The sequence below is a fragment of the Antennarius striatus genome, chromosome 5 (assembly GCF_040054535.1).
Source record: "Antennarius striatus isolate MH-2024 chromosome 5, ASM4005453v1, whole genome shotgun sequence".
Lineage (NCBI taxonomy): Eukaryota > Metazoa > Chordata > Actinopteri > Lophiiformes > Antennariidae > Antennarius > Antennarius striatus.
Genome location: NC_090780.1, coordinates 19,394,290 through 19,416,695, shown reverse-complemented (window position 1 = coordinate 19,416,695; position 22,406 = coordinate 19,394,290). Strand labels below are relative to the sequence as shown.

At 42.6% G+C, this 22,406-nt stretch overlaps 1 protein-coding gene and 1 long non-coding RNA gene across 8 annotated transcripts in view; one reads left to right on the top strand and one right to left on the bottom strand.

Moving 5' to 3' along the window:
• LOC137595401 (uncharacterized) overlaps positions 1 to 22,406 on the top strand; it is a 68,048-nt gene that overhangs the window by 42,268 nt on the left and 3,374 nt on the right. Inside the window, exon 1 of one of the 3 annotated variants that reach the window (XR_011035432.1) lies at positions 13,054 to 13,181. The exons of the other annotated variants lie outside the window; for them this stretch is intronic. This is a non-coding gene — a long non-coding RNA (uncharacterized lncRNA). Of the gene's footprint in view, positions 1 to 13,053; positions 13,182 to 22,406 lie in introns of those variants that run through there. 3 annotated transcript variants of the gene reach the window in all.
• Positions 6,181 to 18,862, bottom strand: gata2a (GATA binding protein 2a). Of its 5 annotated transcripts, none has more exons than XM_068315479.1 (6): positions 18,556 to 18,862; positions 14,313 to 14,733; positions 13,062 to 13,633; positions 10,437 to 10,595; positions 8,430 to 8,555; positions 6,181 to 7,341 (listed from the first exon to the last, which is right to left on the bottom strand). In XM_068315479.1, exons 2-6 carry the CDS (start codon positions 14,539 to 14,541, stop codon positions 7,042 to 7,044), a joined length of 1,386 nt encoding a protein of 461 aa, XP_068171580.1. In that variant the 5' UTR covers positions 14,542 to 14,733; positions 18,556 to 18,862; the 3' UTR covers positions 6,181 to 7,041. The 5 variants fall into 5 exon arrangements, with proteins under 5 accessions (XP_068171580.1, XP_068171579.1, XP_068171581.1 ...); XM_068315478.1 differs by lacking the exon at positions 18,556 to 18,862 and adding an exon at positions 14,978 to 15,860; XM_068315480.1 differs by lacking the exon at positions 18,556 to 18,862 and adding an exon at positions 14,978 to 15,859 and having other exon boundaries at positions 10,437 to 10,582; positions 13,061 to 13,633.

The window sequence follows — 22,406 nt, the reverse complement described above, 5'->3', positions numbered from 1 at the left end:
GTGGTCACAAGCTGGCATTAAATAAAATATCTATGATGATAAATTGCAAAACTCAATGATGGCAAAATCATGCGGAAATTTATAAATTAGTTTTATAAAATATTATTAAATCTGCACTTTTAATACTGAATTGTGTCGGTGTGGTTAATTTGAAACTAGCCTGTCTTGGCATCCTGGCATGAATTTTTTGGTCCATATTACAATTACGTTGTTGTGTTCACTTACGGCAAACAAGTTAAATTTTTAAGGGAACAACTCCTGTTCTTTTAATCATTTGCACCGTAACAACACACACCACCAGGTGTGAACACATGGCTGCCACCACTTTCTGTTCATTGCTTTCTATGTGAAACTTGATAGTTCATGTGTGGCTCTGCTGTCTCTTTCTCAGCTCTTATCGGGACAGATAGTCCTCAGATGGACACTCCTACTCACACAATCACAGGCTCAACTAGCTACAGCAGCTGATGAAGCTGATGCTAGACTGCTATGATGACAAGAGGACAGGTCTTTATCTATCATCATGATGGAATGATGACAATCTGGCGTTGTATTTTTTTTTTGGTACAACTGCATGACTGCAAAAATGTAAACCTGTCCAGGCATGTGAGGACAAAATAATCATGGTGGAATCAACATGCGAGAGAACTGCAAATGACGGGTAACATGGTATGTAACTGCTGGATATTTGTGTGTACTTTCTGGTTGAAAAGGCACAGACAAGCAAATGATCACAGTCACGCTGAAACCGCGAGGATGTGAGTTGATATGGCTGCTCCATTTTTTTTTTTGACTCATCATGCTCTCATTGCAGTGTCTTTTCTTTCCGACAAACGTGACAGATGCATATCAAACTGTGCAGGCTGTTCGGGAGAGATAAGGACCAGTTAGACTCTGGGGTTGCAACATCCCTCTGCACCAATGACTGAGCACGTCTGTTTCATACCGATCCTCATTAGATAGACCTGCAGTGATGTCCCTGATAATTTCTGTCTCCACTGTATTTTGGCATCCTATGGGCAAGGATTTCAAAAAAAAAAAAAAAAGGATCCTCTGTTTAAAAGTGAAACAGAAGTAAATAAAATTACGTGTTAATTGTCCGGTTTGTGCACGTTAAGGGTATGAAGTTATTATATCCAATGTAGCTACTAGAAAAATCTATATTTAATGCTGGTTTATATGAAGAAAATGAAGTCAAATACATCCAACAAAGAATAAGTCACTGATTCCTTTTACACTTAGTTATCTTTGTTCTTATAATATTATTCTTTTTTTTAAATCAAGCACATTATGATTCTTTTTTATTTTTCACTTATTATAAAACTACCGTGTGTGTGTGTGTGTGTGTGTGTGTGTGCGTGCTTGCGTGCGTGCGTGCGTGCGTGCATGCGCGTGTGTGTTTGTCCACCCACAGTCACAACATATGAAGATAAACTAAAGAAAAACAGCCTTGGAATGCCCCCACCTCATGCGGTGTTCTTCATGACTGACAAGATGTACAGGAGATACTCCACATTTCTAATCAGTTCCTCTGCATCCAAACAAACATGTTACAAGAAATGTATTCTGCAGACTACGCCGTCTGAATCTGAATACCTAGGGAGCTGCGTTTTATTGTGAGACCAGCTTGGTCAACAAGAACCAGGATGTTTCAAAGTGAATTCAGGACAGCCCTGTCACTTAATCCACCACACAAGCAAACATTGTTAATCTATAATAGTGAGCTGAACAGCTTGTGATTCTGAGCGGCTCGCAGTCGGTCTCAGCAGACTTTTGCTCTCCTCCATCGTCCTCCTGTTCGCTGTCTGGTCATCAGTCCCTGTGGGAGGGTCCAGAGGATTCATCCAGGAACAGGCACCTGGGTTCTATCCTCTCGCTCCTGGCCAGGGTCCAAAGTACCCTTGACTCCCCCACTCATGCCTTTCTACTGTTACCTGCAGCTGAAAGCAAGTGGAGCGGGGTGGGGGCTGAGAATGGCCAGGGACATTATATGGGTGCGGAAGAGGATGGCAGGTCCAGACGCCCTCTCCCCTGAGCCATTCCAGGCATTAGTACTGTACCCGCTCCCAATGGTTTGTCAATGGTGGCTTCCAGATGAATAGGCTCATTTGTCTCCAGACAGTGGCGATGAATTTGTCTGTTAGAGCAGGTGAGCAGGAGGGCCTCGGCACAGCAGAACATGGCGTGAATGAAAGCTGAATACTACCCGTCCCAGGTGAACATCTTCAAAGCTTGCAGTCCCAGGTGAGAGGAGAATGACCTCATTTTCGGCTTGTGATGAGGGAAGGGTGCAGTGCGTGTCCCTTCCTCTTCCTTCATATTTTATCCAGTTATTTTCTATTATTCATCACCTGATTTGTCTGAAGCTGATTTATAATGGTCTTATTTTGAATAAAACAGTTTCCGTTGGGGAGTGTAGTGGTGTCGGGGGTTTTAATTCACTTTATTCCAAGTGGTGTCCTGTGTGAGTAAAAAAACATTTCAAAGAAAGGAGGATCATCTGGAAGGACAACATAGCAGCCACAAAATCCTGTGGACAACACTTTCATTATTACTACACTCTACTCAGAAACCCTTTTATAACCACAAACAGTGTGGTAACAGTCTATCTCAACCCACCAATGACTGACATGACTGCATCATTCCCTATTTCACTTCTCTACTTTCAAATAGTCCTTTCACATGTTATCCCATGATGCTGGTGACATATTCAGAGAGTATTTTCTCTAATGGTGAACACTGTCTCCCATTTTAAAATGGAATTCATCTCTTATGTCATTTATTTATATGACCTAAAGGTTCTACCTTTAAATATCAAAATTTTTGGATGCCTCACTTAAAACGTAAGACAACCGGAGGCACACAAAAAAATAGGATTTATCCAAAGTAAGCCTGAAGAAGTATTGATTACTAACAGTTTGCTTTGTCTTATGGCTAATACCTGATTGGTTGTTCTTGCTACATAGAAGATATTCAACCCACACAGACCTGCACTTACATACTATATGATGCGTCAACACCCCCCACAATCAATCTTTTTTTACTGTCTCTGTCAGACATATATGGCTTTAATTGGTCCTATTAGTTCAAGACAAGTATTTCCTTTTTAAACTTCTCACTTCCTGTTTTTCTTTTTTTTTATTCCCACTGCTTTGAAAGACCATGTCCTCAGTCAAACTTGGTTCAGCTGTTACTGCCACAATAACCGTTCAGGTTTGTGGGGGGGGGGGAGAAAAACCATGAAGGACCATACAGTTCATGGGGGGGGGGGTGACAAAAATGAAGTAAGCTGATGACAGTTTTGATTTTTGATTTTTTTTTCAACTATAATTTGTGACTTTTGAAGAGATGAGTGGTGAGATTTGGCATTCTGGCAGGTCAGGATGCGGTTGTTTCTTGTCAACAGAGGTCATCAGTGATTATCTGCTGTCAGCTCTGCTTCTCTGACTGACGGTTATTACCGTCAAAGCTTTTCCGATTGCATCAACTCTACCTGGTATAGTTGATTCATTTTAGAAGTGCAAAGAGTTGCTTGAGTGTCAAATGGTTTCTAAGAATAGTGCTCACCAGATGATTCACTGAATGCTCCCACCTTTTGCATCTATGAATTTCTCATGATCCATGAAAAGAGGAAGTTCACAAACAGGTCTCGTCGTAACACACTTATGATTCTCTAGTCATTACAATTCTAAATAATCCGCTGATTCAAAGTTTTAATGTGGCAGGTTATAAAAGATGTTGTCTTTGCTCAAAGTCAACAAACAAGCAGAAACATGAGCGATTGAATTGTATTTCAAATAAAGGCAGGGTTACATGTTTTATGATCTAAATGCTGTCCCATCTTACAGCTTTAATATCCTTCTAGTGGTCTGGAGATGGAGGGATTCTTCTTAGGTAGGCCCAGGCAAAGGTCAACCCCCATTCCAACACACACCGTCTAAGAGACCTGCATCTGAACTGCGCTCCACTTCCTTTCATCTTCTGCAACTCTCTCTCCCTAACTCAACTTTGCGAGGGGATGGTCGGGATACCTTTTGATTCCACTAATTCAATTTGATAGAAAAACAAATACACTGGGGGAGTCGGAGACGAGAAAAGAGTGGGAGTAAATGAGCTACATGGAACTTGGAGAGGGAATGACCGTTGGCGGAGGTGACTGCTGGGGGGGGAGGGGTCGGTGAGGACAAACGGAAGAGTGGAGAGGAGAAAGAAGAGGAGGAAGGGAGTCAGGATGAGTTGAGACATCCAGTTCCAGGTTGAAGTCGTAAACCTCTCGGTGCTCTGATCTAGGTGGCCACCATGTTCACCCCGCCGACGCATCCGAGATCTCCCCTCTTCATCACGTCTATGGAATGCCACTTTGATGGTGAAGATAAGTAACATCCTATATTATGGCATTTTTGTGTCAAATAATTCACAGTGTGAGTAAGAAGGCGATGTCTTGTTGGACGGTGCAGCTGGTCTAATGAGGCACACTGCGTTTTAAGACACCAAACCCTCATGGTATAGAATCTGTAGGTGACATGGTGGCCAACCCTAACCACTAAAATATTTCTTCAAACAGTCATAAAACGTCTAAAATCTGCATCATATGAAGCCTCGTCGCACACTTCCTTGTTTGTATGTACACACGCATGTTGTTGTCTATGTGTGCGTTCAGGCGGGAGGCAGCTCTGGGAATCGCCGGTCTGGCAGCCTGCTGTATTATTTTTGGGAGGGCTGTCCCTTCCCTCTGGAGGGCCTCATTGAGGAGAACTGGCTCGCTCCGTCTCTCCCTCTCAGCCTCCGGGAGTCTAGCCAAGCCCGCCCGAGCAGGCTCGCTGGCTGCAGTAGCAGCATATAACCCAGTGAAGCTGTCGCCTGTGCACGGCCCAGCACCCACAGAACTATCCTCCACACAGATGGCTAGACTGCTTGTTGGCATGAGAGTGTTAGTTTGACTGGAGTTCAGCAAGTGGATCAGGGGATCTTGCCCTTTCTCAACGAGGCCTGTGTTCACGTGTGAACTTAGCGCTGGAGGTGCTGTGATGTGTAGCATAAGCTGACAACACCGATATGATCCTCTTGATAAATATTAGTTCCAAATTGAACTGATCGTGCCTCTGGGAAACCCCAGCGATCGACCTTTACAGCAGTACAGCAGATGTGAGTGGGTGGAGGGTTCAGGGAGGGGTAGTCGTCATCTACTTTTAGCTTGGGCTGTTTAATCGGATGGTTTGGACCGTGGGCGTGTGAGGGTATGTTGAACTCAGCGACGATGACCGCAAATTGGCCCTAATCGAGCAGACTCATTAGTGGCTGGCTCTACGCAGAGTTCCTTTTCAGACTCTTTATATCGGTGTAATCGTCCAAATGTGGAAGTGGAGACAGACCGACTGGTTAAACAGAGAGAGGAGAGAAGAAGGAAAAAATGCCAACAGAATAAACAGAACAAGAGTGAAAAAGAAAAACGCAACAAAGCGAAGGAAAAAGAGGATGAGATGAGGGAGCGACCGTGATGATGGCTGCTTCCTGGCCGTCTCAGCTGCACTCACATCTGCGAGCGAAGGGTCTGAGCAGACCCCCATGTGTTTGCTCAGGTCGCCTGATTGCCTTTCCTTCCTCTTCTCTCTCCTATTAAAGACCTGGTGTCCTTCCTCTCACCAATCACCGTGGCCGAGAGAGGGCCAGTTCCACAAGGCACACAGCGTTAAGTGACCTCGCTGAACCGCAGTCGTGACTCAGTAATAACCACCTGTAAACGTATAAAACATTTTCTTGCCAGGGTGTAAAATGGAGATTTTTTTTGCACGAGTTACTTGGTTAAATAAGGGCGTGTATCAGTTTTTGTTTGTTTGTTTTTCCTCAGTGTTTTCTTGAGCATGTGGGTATGTGCATATGTATGACTGTGTGTGACTCTGGAGCCCTTCGCTGGAGCCTGTTGTCTGGGTACAATGGTCCAGCCTGGGGCCTCAGCTCCACAAAGAGGCCTTCTCTTAAAAACACGCCATCACAGATAGAGGAGGAGCCTGACCAAAGCATTACCACGCTTAAGGGATCACAGAGATTCCCTTGATGCATCTGATATCATTTATGAGTTTAATAATCAAGTGCTCTTCATTAAAAAATATATATATATAGTCCAGTGCTATTTATTGTATGAAAGGATGAAAAAGGCAAACAAAATAATCTAAGGCAGTGACAGGTTTTACTTAAGTATTAAAGTTTATTTCCTTTACTTTTGTGAGATGGAAATATGATAAAAACGTACAGCTCGGGGACTTCTTCTCTAACACAGGTCAGTGGGTTTTTTTTCTTTACATAATAACCATGAAATTCAAATCATAACAGTTTCTATGTGTCTTTGACAAAAGCTTAAAGAGTGAAAATAAATTATTGTAGCAATAATTATAACATCAAATATAACAACAATAATAGCAATCAAGCATTTATAAACACTCTATTTACTGTGTTGGGGTTTTTTTTGTTTGTTTAAGTCCATTATTAAAATCAGGTGAATATTGTGACGGTGTCCAATCCAGCATGTGAGGAGAGAGCACTGGCTTATGGGTACTGTAGGCTGTGTCCGACTGGTTCATGACAGAGGTGCTCTAGCTGCAGACTTCCATGGATGAGGAGTTGGACCGTCTGCCCACAGCAGTTTGTGGACGACAGCCTGTGAATGGAGAGGTCGCATAAATCTCAATGAGGTGGATGAAGGTGAAAACAGCGTCTCTTTTTTGAAGATGTCGTTACGGGGTCAAGGAGAGGTGGGTACCAAAGTGACTTAGTTAAAAACAAGCAAAAAGAATGACCAGCGTCTTTGTTCATTCCTGCAAGCCTCGTCACATTAACTCTTCACAGAGAAGAGCTGCTAAAGTCCGGCTCTCCCACCGGTGAGGTCAGGCATGACGTGACCTTCGATCATTAAGTCCAGCTGAAAACCTCTCCCCTCCAACCATTGTACATGACGCAACATTTCTACTCTGCCTTCGATGCAAAAGAGTCATTTAGTGTTAATGGTGACATGGTGGCTCTGAGGGCTCTGGGTGCGGAAGAGGCTCAGTGAGGCTCAGCCCAGACGGGTGAACGATTGGAGTGGTGTGGGTGACCGAATGAAGGGTGAATGGGTGTGGGAGTAGGCAGCATGTGTCCAGAGTGACTGAAGGGGGGAAGGTGACCCATGTGGGCCATGTGGCTGGTGAGGCTGGATGCTCCGCTGAAAGGAGACGCCTTGTCCTGCATGCACTTCGATAGCTCTTCGAAGCCGTCCCCTGCTCGTTTGTTCCTCTTGGACTTGCTGGACATCTTGCGGTTGCGTGTCTGGATGCCTTCTTTTTTCATGGTCAGGGGCCTGTTGACCTGTGGAGAACAGAACATTAGCTCAAGGCAAGTCAACTTCTCTGACAGATCATTTTTGTACTTTATTTTGCTCCAGTTTGCCACCGAAAATGCATCATATGATGAACGGGAAAGAACTCCGCATACGTAGCTCAAATCCTGAACCCAGACTATATCAAAACAAAATTCCTGTCATCTTTTGTGACGATGTGTCACAAGTGTTCAATTGCACTAGAGCATAACACAGACTAGAATGGCATAACCATGATGGAGACAATTTATATGCATAGCAAAATTCAGTATTACCGTCTAATTAATAATCCTACAAACCTCTTGAGAGTGGAATCATGTGTTTGTCATCATTTCGGATATGATTTTCCATTGAGGTAGATTCAGATTTATTTTTATGAATTATCATTTCGATCTGGATCCAATTGTGCATAATGTGGACACATCATGAGTTGTCCATATCAGTCTTCTTTTGCTCAATATTCAACTATGTGCAAAATTGTTGAGAAATCCATTGAAAATAACCTAAAATACCCTGCTCTTGATAAACTAACGCATACTGTCGATGTAATTAGGATTTACACAGACATCACGGTGGGCCAGCATTATGAGTTAAGTTACAGCGGTGTTAAAATGAACGCTATAAATAATCAGCAGCTGTTTTGCATATAAATCTCCATTATAAGACCAGTCAAGAGGCGCTTTTGTTTGGTTTTAAAACCAAACCGAACCTTCCTGGTCGATATGAATACATGAGGATGAGCGCTGGCTGCAGCTGAAAGGAACGGCCTCAGACGGATCCTCATCAGTGTAACCGACGCTGTAACACTGAATGACAGACCCACCCTGCAGCCTCTCCGGGGAGTAACGCCCCCCATTGAAACAACGATGGATTAATAAATAAGTATTTAAAAAAAAAAAAAAAAAAACGGGCGGTGGGTTCTGCTCCACAGGGTGAGCAGGTTTGCTTTGCGTCGACACTCAACAGCTCCTCCGCTCCTAAATCGATACAAGCTGTCCGCCCACTTAAACCAGTTAACGACCCCTCTCCCCGCTTGCACCCCGCACTTGAGAAGAGTTTTGTTTGTCAGACTACTTACATTATGCAGTTTAAAGTAAAGGCCGCAGGCGTTACACACCGGGTCTCCGTTCCCGTTGCGCCTCCACAGGGTGGTGGTGGTGGTCTGGCAGTTTGCGCAGCAGGTGCCGGCGCGTCGAGCAGCGGACTGGAGGACGGAGAGAAAGCGCGTCGTGAGTAACGGGATCATTTCACGTGTTACAGACGAGTCGTGGCGGACAGGTTAAAAAAAAAAAACACACGCAAGTCTCACAGTTGAACAGGTATAGCTGTAAAGCCACAACTCCAAAACTTCATGAAACAAATGGAGGATTTTTTTTTTCCTTAGGTTAAATTTGAGGTTTTCTTTTTTTATATATATCGCAAATCATATGGAGAAAACTCTCAAAAAAAGATGGGAAAAATTATCGTAATTCCCCTCAATTAATTCCACGTGAACAGGTCGCTACAAATACGATCGTATTTTAATCTGAGCAATAATAGGCAATTATGTATACCTCTTGCGTCAATTACCACAATTAGTCCATCAGATTGGTAGTTTGGTATTACCAGGTTACAATACGGGGGCCTCGTTTGAACCCTCATCCTGACACGGAAAAAGGGCTGCACAAAGCCACAATAGACCCGATGTCCTGCCTGGCAGTGCGCTCCTGTGACCATTGCGGATGAATTCTTCACACATAATAAGAAACATTAGGTTTACATGGAAGAACCCTCCAGCTCTCTGGAAGCATCTTTTTTTTTATTTTAGCTTTTATTAATCTCAGGTGGGATCCTTGCTGTTGAACTAGAGAGCAACAAGAAACTTGGACGCTTTTATGCGAAATAAAGATAATAAAAAAATTTTAAAAAAAGAGCGCTGTGCGTTTAGGTTCTACTACTGGCCACAGAGAATGACAAACAAGAGCATAAATCCATTTATTTTCCAATCCCCGCCCTCGCGGTCTGTCTCTTCACACATAAGCGGCTCCTCCAGTGTTGTGATAATCTCTTTACAGTATATGTCAGTCTGGCCAGAGAGAATGCTGCGCGCTGGTTGAAGGCGGAAACAGCCGGGAGCCTGACTTCCTTATCTGGGCCGGGCAGATATCCGGATAGGAAACAACTGGATGCCCCTTTGAACACAACTCTGAAAAACACTTGAGTTGAAAATGCAAAAGCTACAGCCACATGGGCCGACGCAGTGGAAAATGTAATGGACTTTTCATAAGGAACAACGAGGTGCTCAAGAAGCACAAAGTAGGAGGATCAGAAAATATTATTGTAGATTTCAGTGTTTAATAGATTTCTCTTTACTGATTGCAAAGCAAAGACACCGTTTTTATTTAAGTGACAGTTTTATTCCAGCACTTCAATCACTACATACATTTAATAATAATTGAAAGATATTTTGTGCTGAATCACGTTTTAAATATGCTGATATTTAACCACTGTTATTATTAATATGAGAGGTAAGAATATAAATTATCCCTACGAGTAGCTTTTATATTATGTGTGTTGCGTTCATAAAGTTTACTTTTATTTCTTCTAACCCATTATCACTGGCAGAGAATAGTTCATTAAAATTATACTAATATTCTGATGGCTCAATGTGAATTTCAGGACTTTTTTCCTTTTTTAATTTGACAAAATTAACAACTTGTGTACAAATTTTATTTTTATTTTTTTTACTTCTGAAACTTAAGGATTCAGGAGGCGTTCTAAAATAGCAAAGAAGGGAAAGTTAGGTTACGTGTCTGTGCTTCTTTTCATTTACTCAAGCATGGTGTTAACTAAAGCAGCATGGGCATTGGTATCAGTAACAGTATCAGAAGTACCAGCAATAATGATAGCAGGAACAATGGCAATAGTAGCAGTATTGTAACAGGCTGTGAAGGCAGATCATTGGGGGGTGAGAGGGGCAACAATTCCAGGAAGATCATAGGGAAAATATAACTTTCCTGGAATTGTGCTGCAGGCATCTGCTTTGTGCTCATATTTGGGTGCCTGCTCTCAGAGTGAAAAGAGAGAGTTAAGAAGTAGGACTCACCAGTCTGCGTTTTGGTTTGATAAGCGGTCGGTTCTGGCCGTTCATCTTGTGGTACAGTCCACAGGCATTGCAAAGGTAGTGGCCGGTACCGTCCCGTCGCCACAGAGGAGTTGAGGTGGCGCCACAGTTCACACATTCACGACCCTCTGCATATAATTCAGGAGAAGGAAAAGACAAGAAAATTTATATAATTAAAAAATTCACCCACTATCTGAGGCAACGCACACACACACACAACAGCTGTCCGGCCCAATGGGGACAATAAGCACAGGATGACCCCAGGTGGCCCTGTAATATAAGTCAAAATCTGTCTCATATCAGAGTGCGGGTTTACCAAGTGTGTAGGCTGTCATGGACACAGACACCGAAATGTAAACTGATCCATAGTGGGGAGGCCAGAAACAGCCAGAACATGTCCAGAGGTGTCAAACAAGAAGAATGGGACACACCATCAAATTAGGGCTACATTATTAATCGACCTAGTGGGCATCCATGAGAGGAAACATAAGTGTGTGGTGGTATTAAATGTGTCGGACAGTGTTGCAGGCTTTGATGAAAAGCTTGGATGCCAGTTGGCTGCAATTAATAATATAGAGATGGCTTTCAATCCAGAATCGTGTCGTTGATGTTTGAGTTATCCTTCGGCTGCGACCGACTCCGAAATCGACCTTTTGTTCCTTCTTTAGTTCTTCTATACAAAAACATGCTTTTTTGCTTATTCCCATGTGCTCTCCTCGCCCATTCAAGTCTGATTGACTTCAAACAACCTGTTGCTAAACCGACCGACTCATTTAATTCAAGTATCCATCTCTCCCAAGAGCATCACCTCATTATTCTGGTTATAAAGCCAGCGACACCCACAGTCCCACCCTCACTCCACAATGGAATCTGACCTGAGTAAAAAAAAAAAAAAAAAGCAGCGTTCCTTTTGAAATGCATCTTGCTGCTTTCATTCTCTCCTCCCTTATCTTCCTTTTAAGTACTTTGCAATCCAGACACCACACTAAAGCAGTTTCTGAATATATAATAAAGAAAGAATGGTAAGCTTCATGTAAGATGTAGGTTAAAGAGGAGGAGCTCTGGTTTGAGGCTACAGCAGGAAGCTCCACTATACTAGAAGGTATGTGCTGACAGCTTAAATGTCATTGTGGCATTTTGTACAACAATCAATTACCATTACGGGCACTGGACACCGACGTTGACAGATAAGAGCCATTTTAATGTCGCAGTTGATATATTTGTATTTTGTATTCTGGCACAGATTGACTGGCTTCTTTTAAATGTCACTATATAACATTTCTTTGCTAGAAAAGCTCATATTCACTCAGATGATAAGATAATTGGATTTCCCTTATAGTGTATTAGATAAAAAACACAAGGCCAGTGGATGGCAATTTCACAAGTACAGTTGGAGTAGACTTGCAGATGGTCTACAATGTCCTTAGATTTTTTTGTTTGTTTTTTTGGTCCGGTTATTCAAGTAGAACTGGAACAATGTGGGGAAATTACAAACCCATTACCAGTCTGGGTTGTTTTTCAAATGTCTGCTCATTAATGTCAGGCGGGCACGAAGTCTAATTCAACACATGCAGTCTATTGAACCAAGTGTTCATTTAAACAGTCAGATAATAAACTGTATTTTATTAGAAATCATTTCAAGGCCCTGAGAGTCGAAGCGATGTGTTTTAGTCTCCACACTGTAATGTAAGTAACATTGTTATTTAGTACACCTCACTCCATCTGCATTCTGGCCAAGGCCATGCTTAAGAACACGAACAGCAGGGCTCTGTCGCCTGTCTTTGTTAGTACTGAGGGGGAGCTGTGGGCGGGGTGGAGGTCGTGATTTGTTCACTTGGAGGTATACAGGATATGGCAGGAGCCAGGGCGTCGTGACTCCTTCATTTTAAGTGCAATAAAGGCCACGTTTAAAAAGAAAACAAGCCCATCGCACGAAGGAGGTCGTTTAACACAATACTGATGATTTAAGTAAACCTAAAAAAAAAATTCTCCTTTCACAAAATCCTTTTAATCCTTTGACCAACTAGTGCGGTTTTTGGCCAAAGCTACAAACAAATAAAGATGTCACGTATGAATAATTGATTAGTATAATTAGTCTAATCCTCCTTTCCTTTCTTCTCAATTTCGTTTAACCATGAGCATAATGGCCCTATAGCTGGACATTAAGTAGGTTAGAAATGTCTGACCCCGATTAGTTTGATGAGTTTCATTTAAGGCTGATTGCTTTCAAGTGGAGGAACCCAAGTGTCGACAAGTGACGCGGAACAAAGAGTTGTCACGACAGGGTTCTTTTTGTCTATAGGTGAAAAAATTCTCACCTATGTGAATGACCTATCAGAGCAATAAGAAAGAAAGTGGCGTCAGGTTTTAAATAAAGCTGACAATTTACATAATTTTAAAAAACAAAGATGTGGGTGAATTTCTGCCTTAGCGCCAAAATAAAAGAAGCGTGTCCTGAGCACATCCAGCCATAACGGAAACATTAAACCATCAATGATGGATTGGACTCAGCTGTATAAACCAAAACCATTTCATCAGGACTCATCTGTGTGGTTTTTTTTCTTCCATCCCATCAGAAGGAAACTTTAAACACGCATGGGACTCACCTGAGCTCGATCTGGCTTTGCTTCTGCATTTGGGCGTAAAGCTGGAGGAGGATCCGCCGAGTAAGCTGCCGGGATGGAAGAGACTGCCGCCGTACTCGTGTGGAGGCAGAGAGTAGGCCGGGTAGGTCGGGATGGGGTGATGTGTGGCGGGGCCCTGGCTGTTCATCGAGGCCAGGCCGCTGCGCAGCGGGCTACAGCTCTCCATTTTCATCCCATCAGTCAACGGCACTTGGTACTTGATCGACTCCTTCTCGTCCATCCTGGTCGAGGTGGAGGTCGGAGAGGTAGGGCCGGGGTCAGGGGACACGTCCTTCGGAGGAGTAGGGGGGAAACTGTAGAGGTGCGGGCTGGAATGGGACGCCGGAGTGAGCGACGACACCGGAGCCGTGCCCGTGCTGCTGCTGCAGGGGTAGCCGGAGCCGGTGGTGTGCAGGCTGGGCTTGCTGAAGTGGCTGACCGCCCATGCGTTATGGTGGTGGGCAGCGGACAGGGCCGCTTTACCGGGGTCCAGCCATGGAATACCGGGACTGTGGATGAGGTGTGGTCGGCAAACCTGGTTCCCAGTGAGCCGAGCTGAAATCCAAAACAACGTAGGCCTTTTTATTATAGCCTTGCTCTTGTCAAACTTGTCACTACTTGGTGAAGCAACTAGATCAAGATCATTTAAGTCCTTACCTGTTAAATACTCAGAACTATTAGAGTCCGACATTTAGAATTCCAAATACAGATTTTTTTTTTCTAACAGCCGGTTATCAAACGTTTTCCCAGTGTCGTATTTGGGAAAATATATATTCATAGAATTAAAAAAAAAATTCAGAAGAAGAAAGTCATTCTCTTGTCAGTATGTTTTCATCGACTGCAGTCCCCGAACTAAAGATTCTTATTAGTACATTTGCGGTTTTTATTTTATATCCGGGAAGTGCCTCTCTCTCTCTCCGTTCAGAACCCCCTGCCCCAACAGAGAGGGGTTAAATGACATACTTCCCTTTCCTCTCGCTGTCATTTGCTAGAAATTCCTTTTATGTTGGTGAATTGTCCCAGAAAAGTTAAGACGGGTTTACAGAATGCATTGCCGAATTTAGATTCTATTTTCTAACATAAAACATAAACTATAATATGATTTAAGTATTTTGTCAGGGACTAATGACCATATATTTAAACAATTATTAATTATTAAAACACATGCGTACATACACTCAAACGTGTCCCCCATATCTCATCACTGCTCTCTGATGGTAATCGTGGACCTTACCGTGGGCTTGGCTGTACGTGACTCTTGCGCGAGAGTTGGTGTAGTAGGGGTTCCCTTGAGAGTCCAAGTGGTTCAGAAACATGTCAACTTCGTCCTGGGGCAGTAAAGGCGCCATGGGCTCCATGTAGTTGTGGCTCAGACTGTGGTGGTGAGAGTCCGGGTGCTGGCCGTTCAGCACAGCATGATGGTGCGCCATCCACCGAGACTGATCGGCCGCTGCGACCTCCATGGCAGGGCTGGATGCGTCCTGTGCTCCGAAGGCGTCTCTTCTGTGCGTTGGCTACTTTTTTTTTGTGTGTATGATCACCTCCGAGGTAAAGGGAGTTAAATCCTCCTTGCAATATAGTTCCCGAGCTGTCTGGTCAGTGTTTATTTACTTCATAAATAATCCTCAAACGCCGGGTTTCCTTTCTCCTTTTACCTGCAATGAAACAAATGTTAAATGTTAAACACCGTTGCCGCGCCACCGGTGAAATACAACTTGCAAGTTATATTTTCATCTAATCATAAAAGTTGACACAAGAACTATATATTACGGACGTCAAGCGTTTTGTAATAGCATAAAAAAAAATTTAAAAAAAAAAACTTCTTCTTTTTCAGTGATCAACATGATAGTTCCCGTCTGACCGCCGAAGAAGGAAAGCATAAATATCTCTGCTGGATACCTGTTGCGGTTTCGATCAGCTGACGGCAAATGCGGCTCGGATGTGTAAACCCCCTGATCCATGCAGTCTTCAGACTCATTAATGAGATGTGGCGCAGACTGATGCGGTTGGCGCCAGTAAATTCCCATATCAACCCCAGGAGGCGGGGCTTCGACTTGACCCAATCACAGCCAGCCCTGCCACTATTGGCTCCCCTGCATCCCTTCTCTCCTTCTTTCAATTTTTATGTCCCTGCTGCGTAAAACTTATCAATCAACAATTTAATTTCTTGGAGTCTTTCTCTTCCCTAATGCTCACACTGAATAAGCGCTCATAAGCCGATTCACAGATGGAAGCCTAGAGACATGCATCTAGCATATAAGGAAATTAATACTATAATTCTTTTAATATCTTTTGTATGAGTCGCCTTCACGTTTTTTTTTTCTCCCTAAAAATTATTTTAAGAAGCCATGTGAATGAGTGTCACGCATTTCATAGAATACAATGTCGCATAAATATGCAAAAAAAAGTTCTTTTTTTCTATACGTGTTAAAGTTGTAGATGATGCATACATTACCACTGATAATTCTGTGTTGTTTTTTGCATACTGTTGTTATGTAAATAAACAACGCCGTCGTCACCTCTAAAATAAACAGAGGAGGAGTCGATTTATGGCCCCGAAACTGTCCCTATTGTTGGGAGCGGCTAATTGTCTTTAATTAGTACCAGCGCATTCTTTTCGTAAAAACAGTGGTTTTGTCTGGAGGACCGAGCAATCAAAGAAGTTTGCATCCTAATGGCGCCTCTGCCCCTCTTAGACCACAAGGGCTGGCCGTAAGGCCCCAGTGAGAACCAGTCGGTCAACACTGGAACGTCTTTGAACACAAATCAAAATGTCGAACAAAAGGAATTTATTTGTTTTAATGATTATATTTATTTTTGTCTTATTCCTGTCAGTGTAAACTTAAAAATGTTATATCAGTGGACATTTTAAAAAAATATTTTTGTTTCTATTAAAGAATGCTTTACACAAAAAAAAACATTTAGCCTGTGACAAATACATTTTTCAATCTTTATTTTTGTTATTCGTTAGAAAAGTTATTATAAGATACCGGACTGTGTGCGTTTCGTTGCGCGTAAGGGTGTGTGTGTCTGTGTGTGTGTGTGTGAGTATGTTTGTGGGTGTGCGTTCGTGCGTGTATGTATGTGCGTGTATGTCTGAGCGTGTGTGTGTGTGTGTGTGTGTGTGTGTGTGTGTGTGTGAGAGAGAGAGAATAATTGGGCGTTCGCTTGTCGGGTCTCTTCTGGCCGCCACGCTGACGCCTGGTGGTGACGTCACATGATCAAAGTTGTTGGCCCTCTCCAGGGTGTGTCTGAGTTTGATACCTGGAGAAATTCTCTCAGGTAAAATACCTCTCTTCATTTTGATAATAAAGGTGTGTGTGTGTGTGTGTGTGTGTGTGTGTGTGTGTGTGTGTGTGTGTGTGTGTGTGTGTGCGTGCGTGCGTGCGTGTCAGTCATCAGTCATTAAACCTCTGGCACATTGCCAGGGGTGGTGAGTTGATGAATTCAGGTTTTTGATTTTGTCAGATCTTAAATCCAACAAATCAGTGGTTGTGGGGCAGCAGAGGGTCCTCAGAGGGTTCACCAGCACATCTAACATTACTGTATGTATTTGCTGTATTCTTTCACGTCTCTAGCCTGCAGTGGTCAGCCTGTGGATTTGTCTTGTAATCTGACTGCTCACCACTGGGCCCAGGCTAACTGCTGCATGCATTGTTTGTTTACATGTTTGTCAAATGGATTGCTCAGCAGGATTTAATCCTCTGTAATTTATACTTTCATTAATCCCATTTGAATTTGCCGTGGAACAAAAGATGGTAGAGGATGACGGAGGGGTTAGTGGGGGGTGCTGTTGCTTTCCCTCTTTCTCAAGGACACAGCAGTATTGTTTCACGCAGCGATGCGAGGCTGGAGAACACTATACCCCTCTAACAGTACCTTCTATGCTGGGTGAGATTTGTGTGCAACAACTGTATTACTGTGCAGCCACAGCGGCTAATGAACAACAAGATTATCATTCCGATCCATGCTGTTATTAAATGGGATTGGCTGGAGGCCTATCTACCTGTTTGTTCCCATTGGGCCCGGTCATCCATCATTATCCAGGGTGGAGGTGTATTACTGTGCAAATGTGTGCCTGAAAGTGTGTGTGTGTGTGTGTGTGTGTGTGGGTGTGTGTTGCGTTGATGGGGAGTGAAGAGCCACAGTGGGGCTTGTGAAGATAAGCAGAGCCAGAGAAGAGAATGACACAAACCAGCTGAAGCATTATTGTCCCCTTTACTCACAGCTAATTAGATGAGCCAGGGCACTAGGGGCTTTATAGACACAAGCACCCAGACATAAGACCATATAACCGCTGGAAGAGGAGTCTGCATGCTGCTGGGAGAGTAACACTCACTTCCATTAAAGCATTTTGAGCTCAGAATAATAACATTTTATAATGGAGGAGGTCATATGAGAATATGAGAGGAAGAGATTATGGAGGAGAAAAGGTTTTATATAATCAAACCCCATTAAGTACAGAGCACATTTGAAAAAAGTTCTTTACACAAAAATTGTCTACCAACTCGTGATCAGAAGTGTCTAGAAGATGCAATAAAAGGTCAGCATCAATAGTCGGTATAAAAGTCTGCTCATTCAAAAAAATACGTCATGTTTTGCCTTTTGTCTCATTCCTTTAACCTACAAATTTTACACACTCCAGCCTGTGTAACACTTCATCAGAGAGAGAGAGAGAGAGAGAGAGAGAGAGAGAGAGAGAGAGAGAGAGAGAGAGAGAGGGAGAGAGAGAGAGGGGCTGGTGTTACAGATGCAGAGACCCCAGCCTGGCCCTGACTGCACTATTGTACTGATGTGATGGCTCTTTCTGATTTTTATGCCTTTTAAACCGTGACAACTGGAATACTGTTGTTGTCACTGATATAAAACCCCTTGACGGCTGAGTGTGTTTTTTTCTTTCTGTCCATGGAGAAATAAGCATGCCACATAAAACCTGACATTTATTTTGCATACATTTTTGTTGTTGTTTTTTTGTTGTTAAAAAGAATAATTATTCTAAGTCCAACATTGCTCAATATATATTTTGCATTTTTTTTGGTTATTGTTCTTTCTGTTACAAATATAACATGTCGTTTGATCTAATAATTAAACTATGGGGGGAAAAAACAGTGAATTTAGCATTTTTACACTTATTGATCTATTATGACGTGACCTACACGTTTAATTCAGTGCCGCCTGTCAGATTATTTCTTCCGCTGATATTAAATAGCTGAAACAAACAAAATTGAGATAAGACTTAACACCTGTAATCAATATTATTTTAAAGGTCTAAAAAAAAAAAGATATTTATCAAAAAAAGGTTGAGGAAAAACAACGTGGCCTTCTTTTGCCAATAACCGATGATCAGATCATTTTAAAACAAAACGGGCTAAACATCGTTCTAATTGTTCCCGTAAAAAGCTATTATATATATATTTAAAATCCAAAGGGGTTTTTAAAAATATCAGATACCGTGAAATCATCGATAGTTTACTAACCTGCGTCTTAAATGAGAGCGAAGAGACTGCGCTTATAAGACCAGAGAAAGTGCCTCTCTCCGGTTCTCCGGTTCTCCGGTTCTCCGGTTCTCCGGTTCTCCGCGACGTTTCTCTGCAAAATAACGGTGCGGAATACACGACCGATGATGAAAAGGTGTCGATCCTCGTTCTTAGAAGATGCTGTCTAGACGATACCGGTGATCTCTCCCAGAGAGCGGTGTGTGTGTGTGTGTATGAGTGTGTGTGCGTGTGTGTGTGTGCGTGTGTCTGCGCTGAGTGCGCCCTTCCCCTCTCGCTTTATCCAAACCTCTCTGAATATGAGCAAAAACTTCAGCGGCCGTACGAGCAGCTGCAGCAACATAGCAACGTAACGGCACGTCAGCCTTTCTTCCGGGTCCCGGTCACACGGACACACATTGGCAGCCATTGATAAGGCCTACCTGTTCCCGAGAGGTGATCAATAACTTACGTCTTATTTGGCACCCAGGATTTTATTACAACAAAGAATCCATGTCTACATTCATATATAAACGAAGTCCCTAAAGATGAATTACGGACATTTTACGCGCATCTTTTACGCATAAAATGATGAATAATTGCATTGGATTGAAAACTTTGGAGATGTGCTTCAATGGACAATGGATGTCCTGGAATCCTTTTGTTTCAGCTTTAAGATACAAAAAAAAAAAAAAAAAAACGATCTCTGAGCGGTGTGTAGGAAATGAAGTGGAGAAGTGCCACTTTTTTAAAAAAAAAATCCAAAGAAAGAACACAGCGCAGTTTCTCAAGTATTTCTTAGCCCATATATGTTTCTTTTCTTCTTCTTTTTTCCACTAAATTTTTGAAAAAGATTGACAGCATCGGTCTTAATTGACTAATGGAGTTTTGCCTTTTTACACCCACCAACCACCCACACCACCCTCCGTCTGTGTTAAATGTCTGAGACAAGACAGATACGTCCCCCTCCCCTCCTTTTGGTGCTTTATATCCCACACAGTCGCAACAACTTTGTAAAAAATGCAAAGCCGCGAAAATCTCCTGCACGCGACCGCGGGGCTCGTGCTCAGCGCGGGAATCGGGCAGGTGCAAGAGGCGCGAGACCCTCTGCACACCGGGGCTCGTGCTCCCTGGAGTGCACACGCACACAAAGAGGAGAGAAACAAAAAGAGGAGACAAAAAGTCGAATTTGGACTGGATTAATAACATTATCTTCAATGTTTAAAATCACCAGAGCAAAGATGTGAGAGCTCCACGTGTTCGTGGATGTCTGACTCATGAGGCCTACAAGTGGAAGCTTTTCACTTTCAAAGTTTGCCCAGTAGTCTGTATTATTTTTAAACAGCTCACTAGGATTCTATTTGGTCTATTCTTATAGTTGCAGTATGTGGGCTGGTCTGTACTCTAGAGTCCACGTCTCTGTCTCCTAAAACATGTTAATTGGAATATAATCACTTGATGGTGTCTTTATGACAATCAATTCACCAGCTATAAATTTAAAATAAAGTAAGAAAATAAGAAAATGCACTCCAACGACAGAAAACCTCTGTTATTTAGTGTTGTGGAATAATAATTGTATTATTATTATTATTATTATTATTATTATTATTATTATTATTATTATTATTATTATTATTATTATTATTATTATTATTATTATTATTATCTTCTTGCACTACTGATAATAAATTGTCTGCACGTTCTGCGGAAGGATTTGTGTGTGTGTGTGTGTGTGTGTGTGTGCGCGCACGGTTTTCTCTGGGAGCGATTAGGCTATATGCACACTGCATTAGATGCCAGGGCGCTTCTCCTTCTGATTATTACCAGGGGGTAATATTTCATCGGCACCACGCAATCTTTGTTCTCTGTGAAGATAATAAATGGCCTAATCGTTATCAGCAAACTGCTGGGGGTGTCAGCACCGACCGAGGCTGGAAGCGGGGTCCAAAGTGCTGCTGAATAAATTGGTGTTCCTTATCTCTCGCTCCCAGATTATCGCCGTCTTTTCAAACTTGCACAACAAATACATTCAATGCATCTAATGCATCATGTGTATAGAGGAGGGGGGATCCCGCAGGTTGATAGAGACAGATAGGCAAGGGGAATGAGAAATATTTACACGTTACGCGCTGCAGCGGTACCACCAATGGGCTGTATTTGGCAATTTACCGGCCAGACTATTAGTAAACAATTTTAACATATGAATACAAGCTTTGTTAAACGTGCATCAGCGGGAAGTGACGTCAGTTAGTCACATTACATCTTTATAGATTCTTTTAAACACACCATGCATTCTCTATAATTGCACAGCCATTTATTTATTTATTTATTTATTTATTTATTTATTTATTTATTTGCTTACTTACTTATTTATCTATTTATTTATTCATTCATTCATTCATTCATTCATTCATTCATTCATTCATTCATTTAGTAAAATTCGCCAGTATCTTCACATATTTACAAACATATCGATGAAGCTATAGACAATTTTTTTTTTAATTTTTTTTTTTAACTTCCCACAAGTCTAACTATACTTGTGGGAACGACCCCCTCCTAATCCACACAACGGATCACGATCGCGTCGTCGTCAGTTTAACAACAAGCTCCGTGATTTTTCTCTGATTTGTTCTACTTTCAGTCTCCAAGGGAAACGGGCCTGGTGTCTGTCCTGATTTTGTTCAAACAAACCGCTGTGGCATTTAGTCAACACTCTGTGTTTACCAATAATTAGTATGTACCTAATTGCAAACAATTTATTTGATGCGTGCTTTAATGGAACGAAAAATCCATCAAGCGTGGCCTTCTCATTCACTTTCCACATGACTGTTATCCTAATGTTTTCATAACTAAATTTACGTTTTTACCACGCAGAAAAAAAAATGCTTTAAAACTATAGTTACGCAAACTGTTTGTAAATCCATAATACAGTATTTATGAGTGACACTTGTGACTAAAACATTTTCTAATGCGCACATAAACACATACACACACTCCCCTTTTAATACCGTTGCATCTCCACCGCCCCGGTGCTCTGATGGTCTCCTTGACAACCGAGATAACGGTGCAGCAGTTTTCCATATTGGTCCCGGAGTCTATTATGGCTCGGGATTAGCTCTTTTTCCGAAAAGGTCATACACAAAGTCACCAAACCGGCTGTTTTTTCCACCCAGTGTGGCCCCCCCACATCAAAACGCATTTATAAAACATGCATGTGCCATTTCATTGATGTCATTATACTAATGGCATAGTGCTTTGCTCCTGAACCAAAAACTTGTAATATAAATGAGAGGCTCCTGCATTGATGGAGGAGGTAAGTATCCTCAGCGAGAGGCTGCTCACTGCGGGAGGGGCGTTCGAGGCACGCAGGAGGAAATGGTCTGTTAGGCAGCGACCCCTGGCGAGGAGAGGATGTAGTGGCACTGCACGAGTATAGTCCCACCAATCCCCCTTGTGTGTGTGTGTGTGTGTGGGGGGGGGGGGGGGGGGGGGGGTTGGTGGGACTAATCCCACCAAGATTTCTTGAACCATGATGGAATCCATAGTACCCTATTGCACAGCTACACTTGTACATGCAAGGATCAGCGAAGAATCAGAATTGATACCGTTGCTGCATTAGCTTACGTTTTCCACCTCACATATTATTGATCCTTTAAAAGTTACAACTTTGCATCTCTGCTGTTAAAATAAGTTGATGATGGTTGACACAAAGTTTTAACAACATCCATCCATCCATTTTCTCGTAGATGAGACAACAGTCTCATCTCCCCGGATGAGATCCCTGCTCATTGCAGGAGCCTCATGAAAGACAAACAACCATTCACACACACACACACACACACACACACACACAC

Coding starts and splice junctions, on each gene's coding strand:
- gata2a (XM_068315479.1), bottom strand. CDS start 14,541: ATGGAGGTCGCAGCGGCCGATCAGTCTCGGTGGATGGCGCACCATCAT. Junction 10,596..13,061: donor GCAAAGCCAGATCGAGCTCA/GGTGAGTCCCAT, acceptor TTTCCTTCTCCT/GAATTATATGCAGAGGGTCG. Junction 7,342..8,429: donor TTTACTTTAAACTGCATAAT/GTAAGTAGTCTG, acceptor TGTTCTCCACAG/GTCAACAGGCCCCTGACCAT.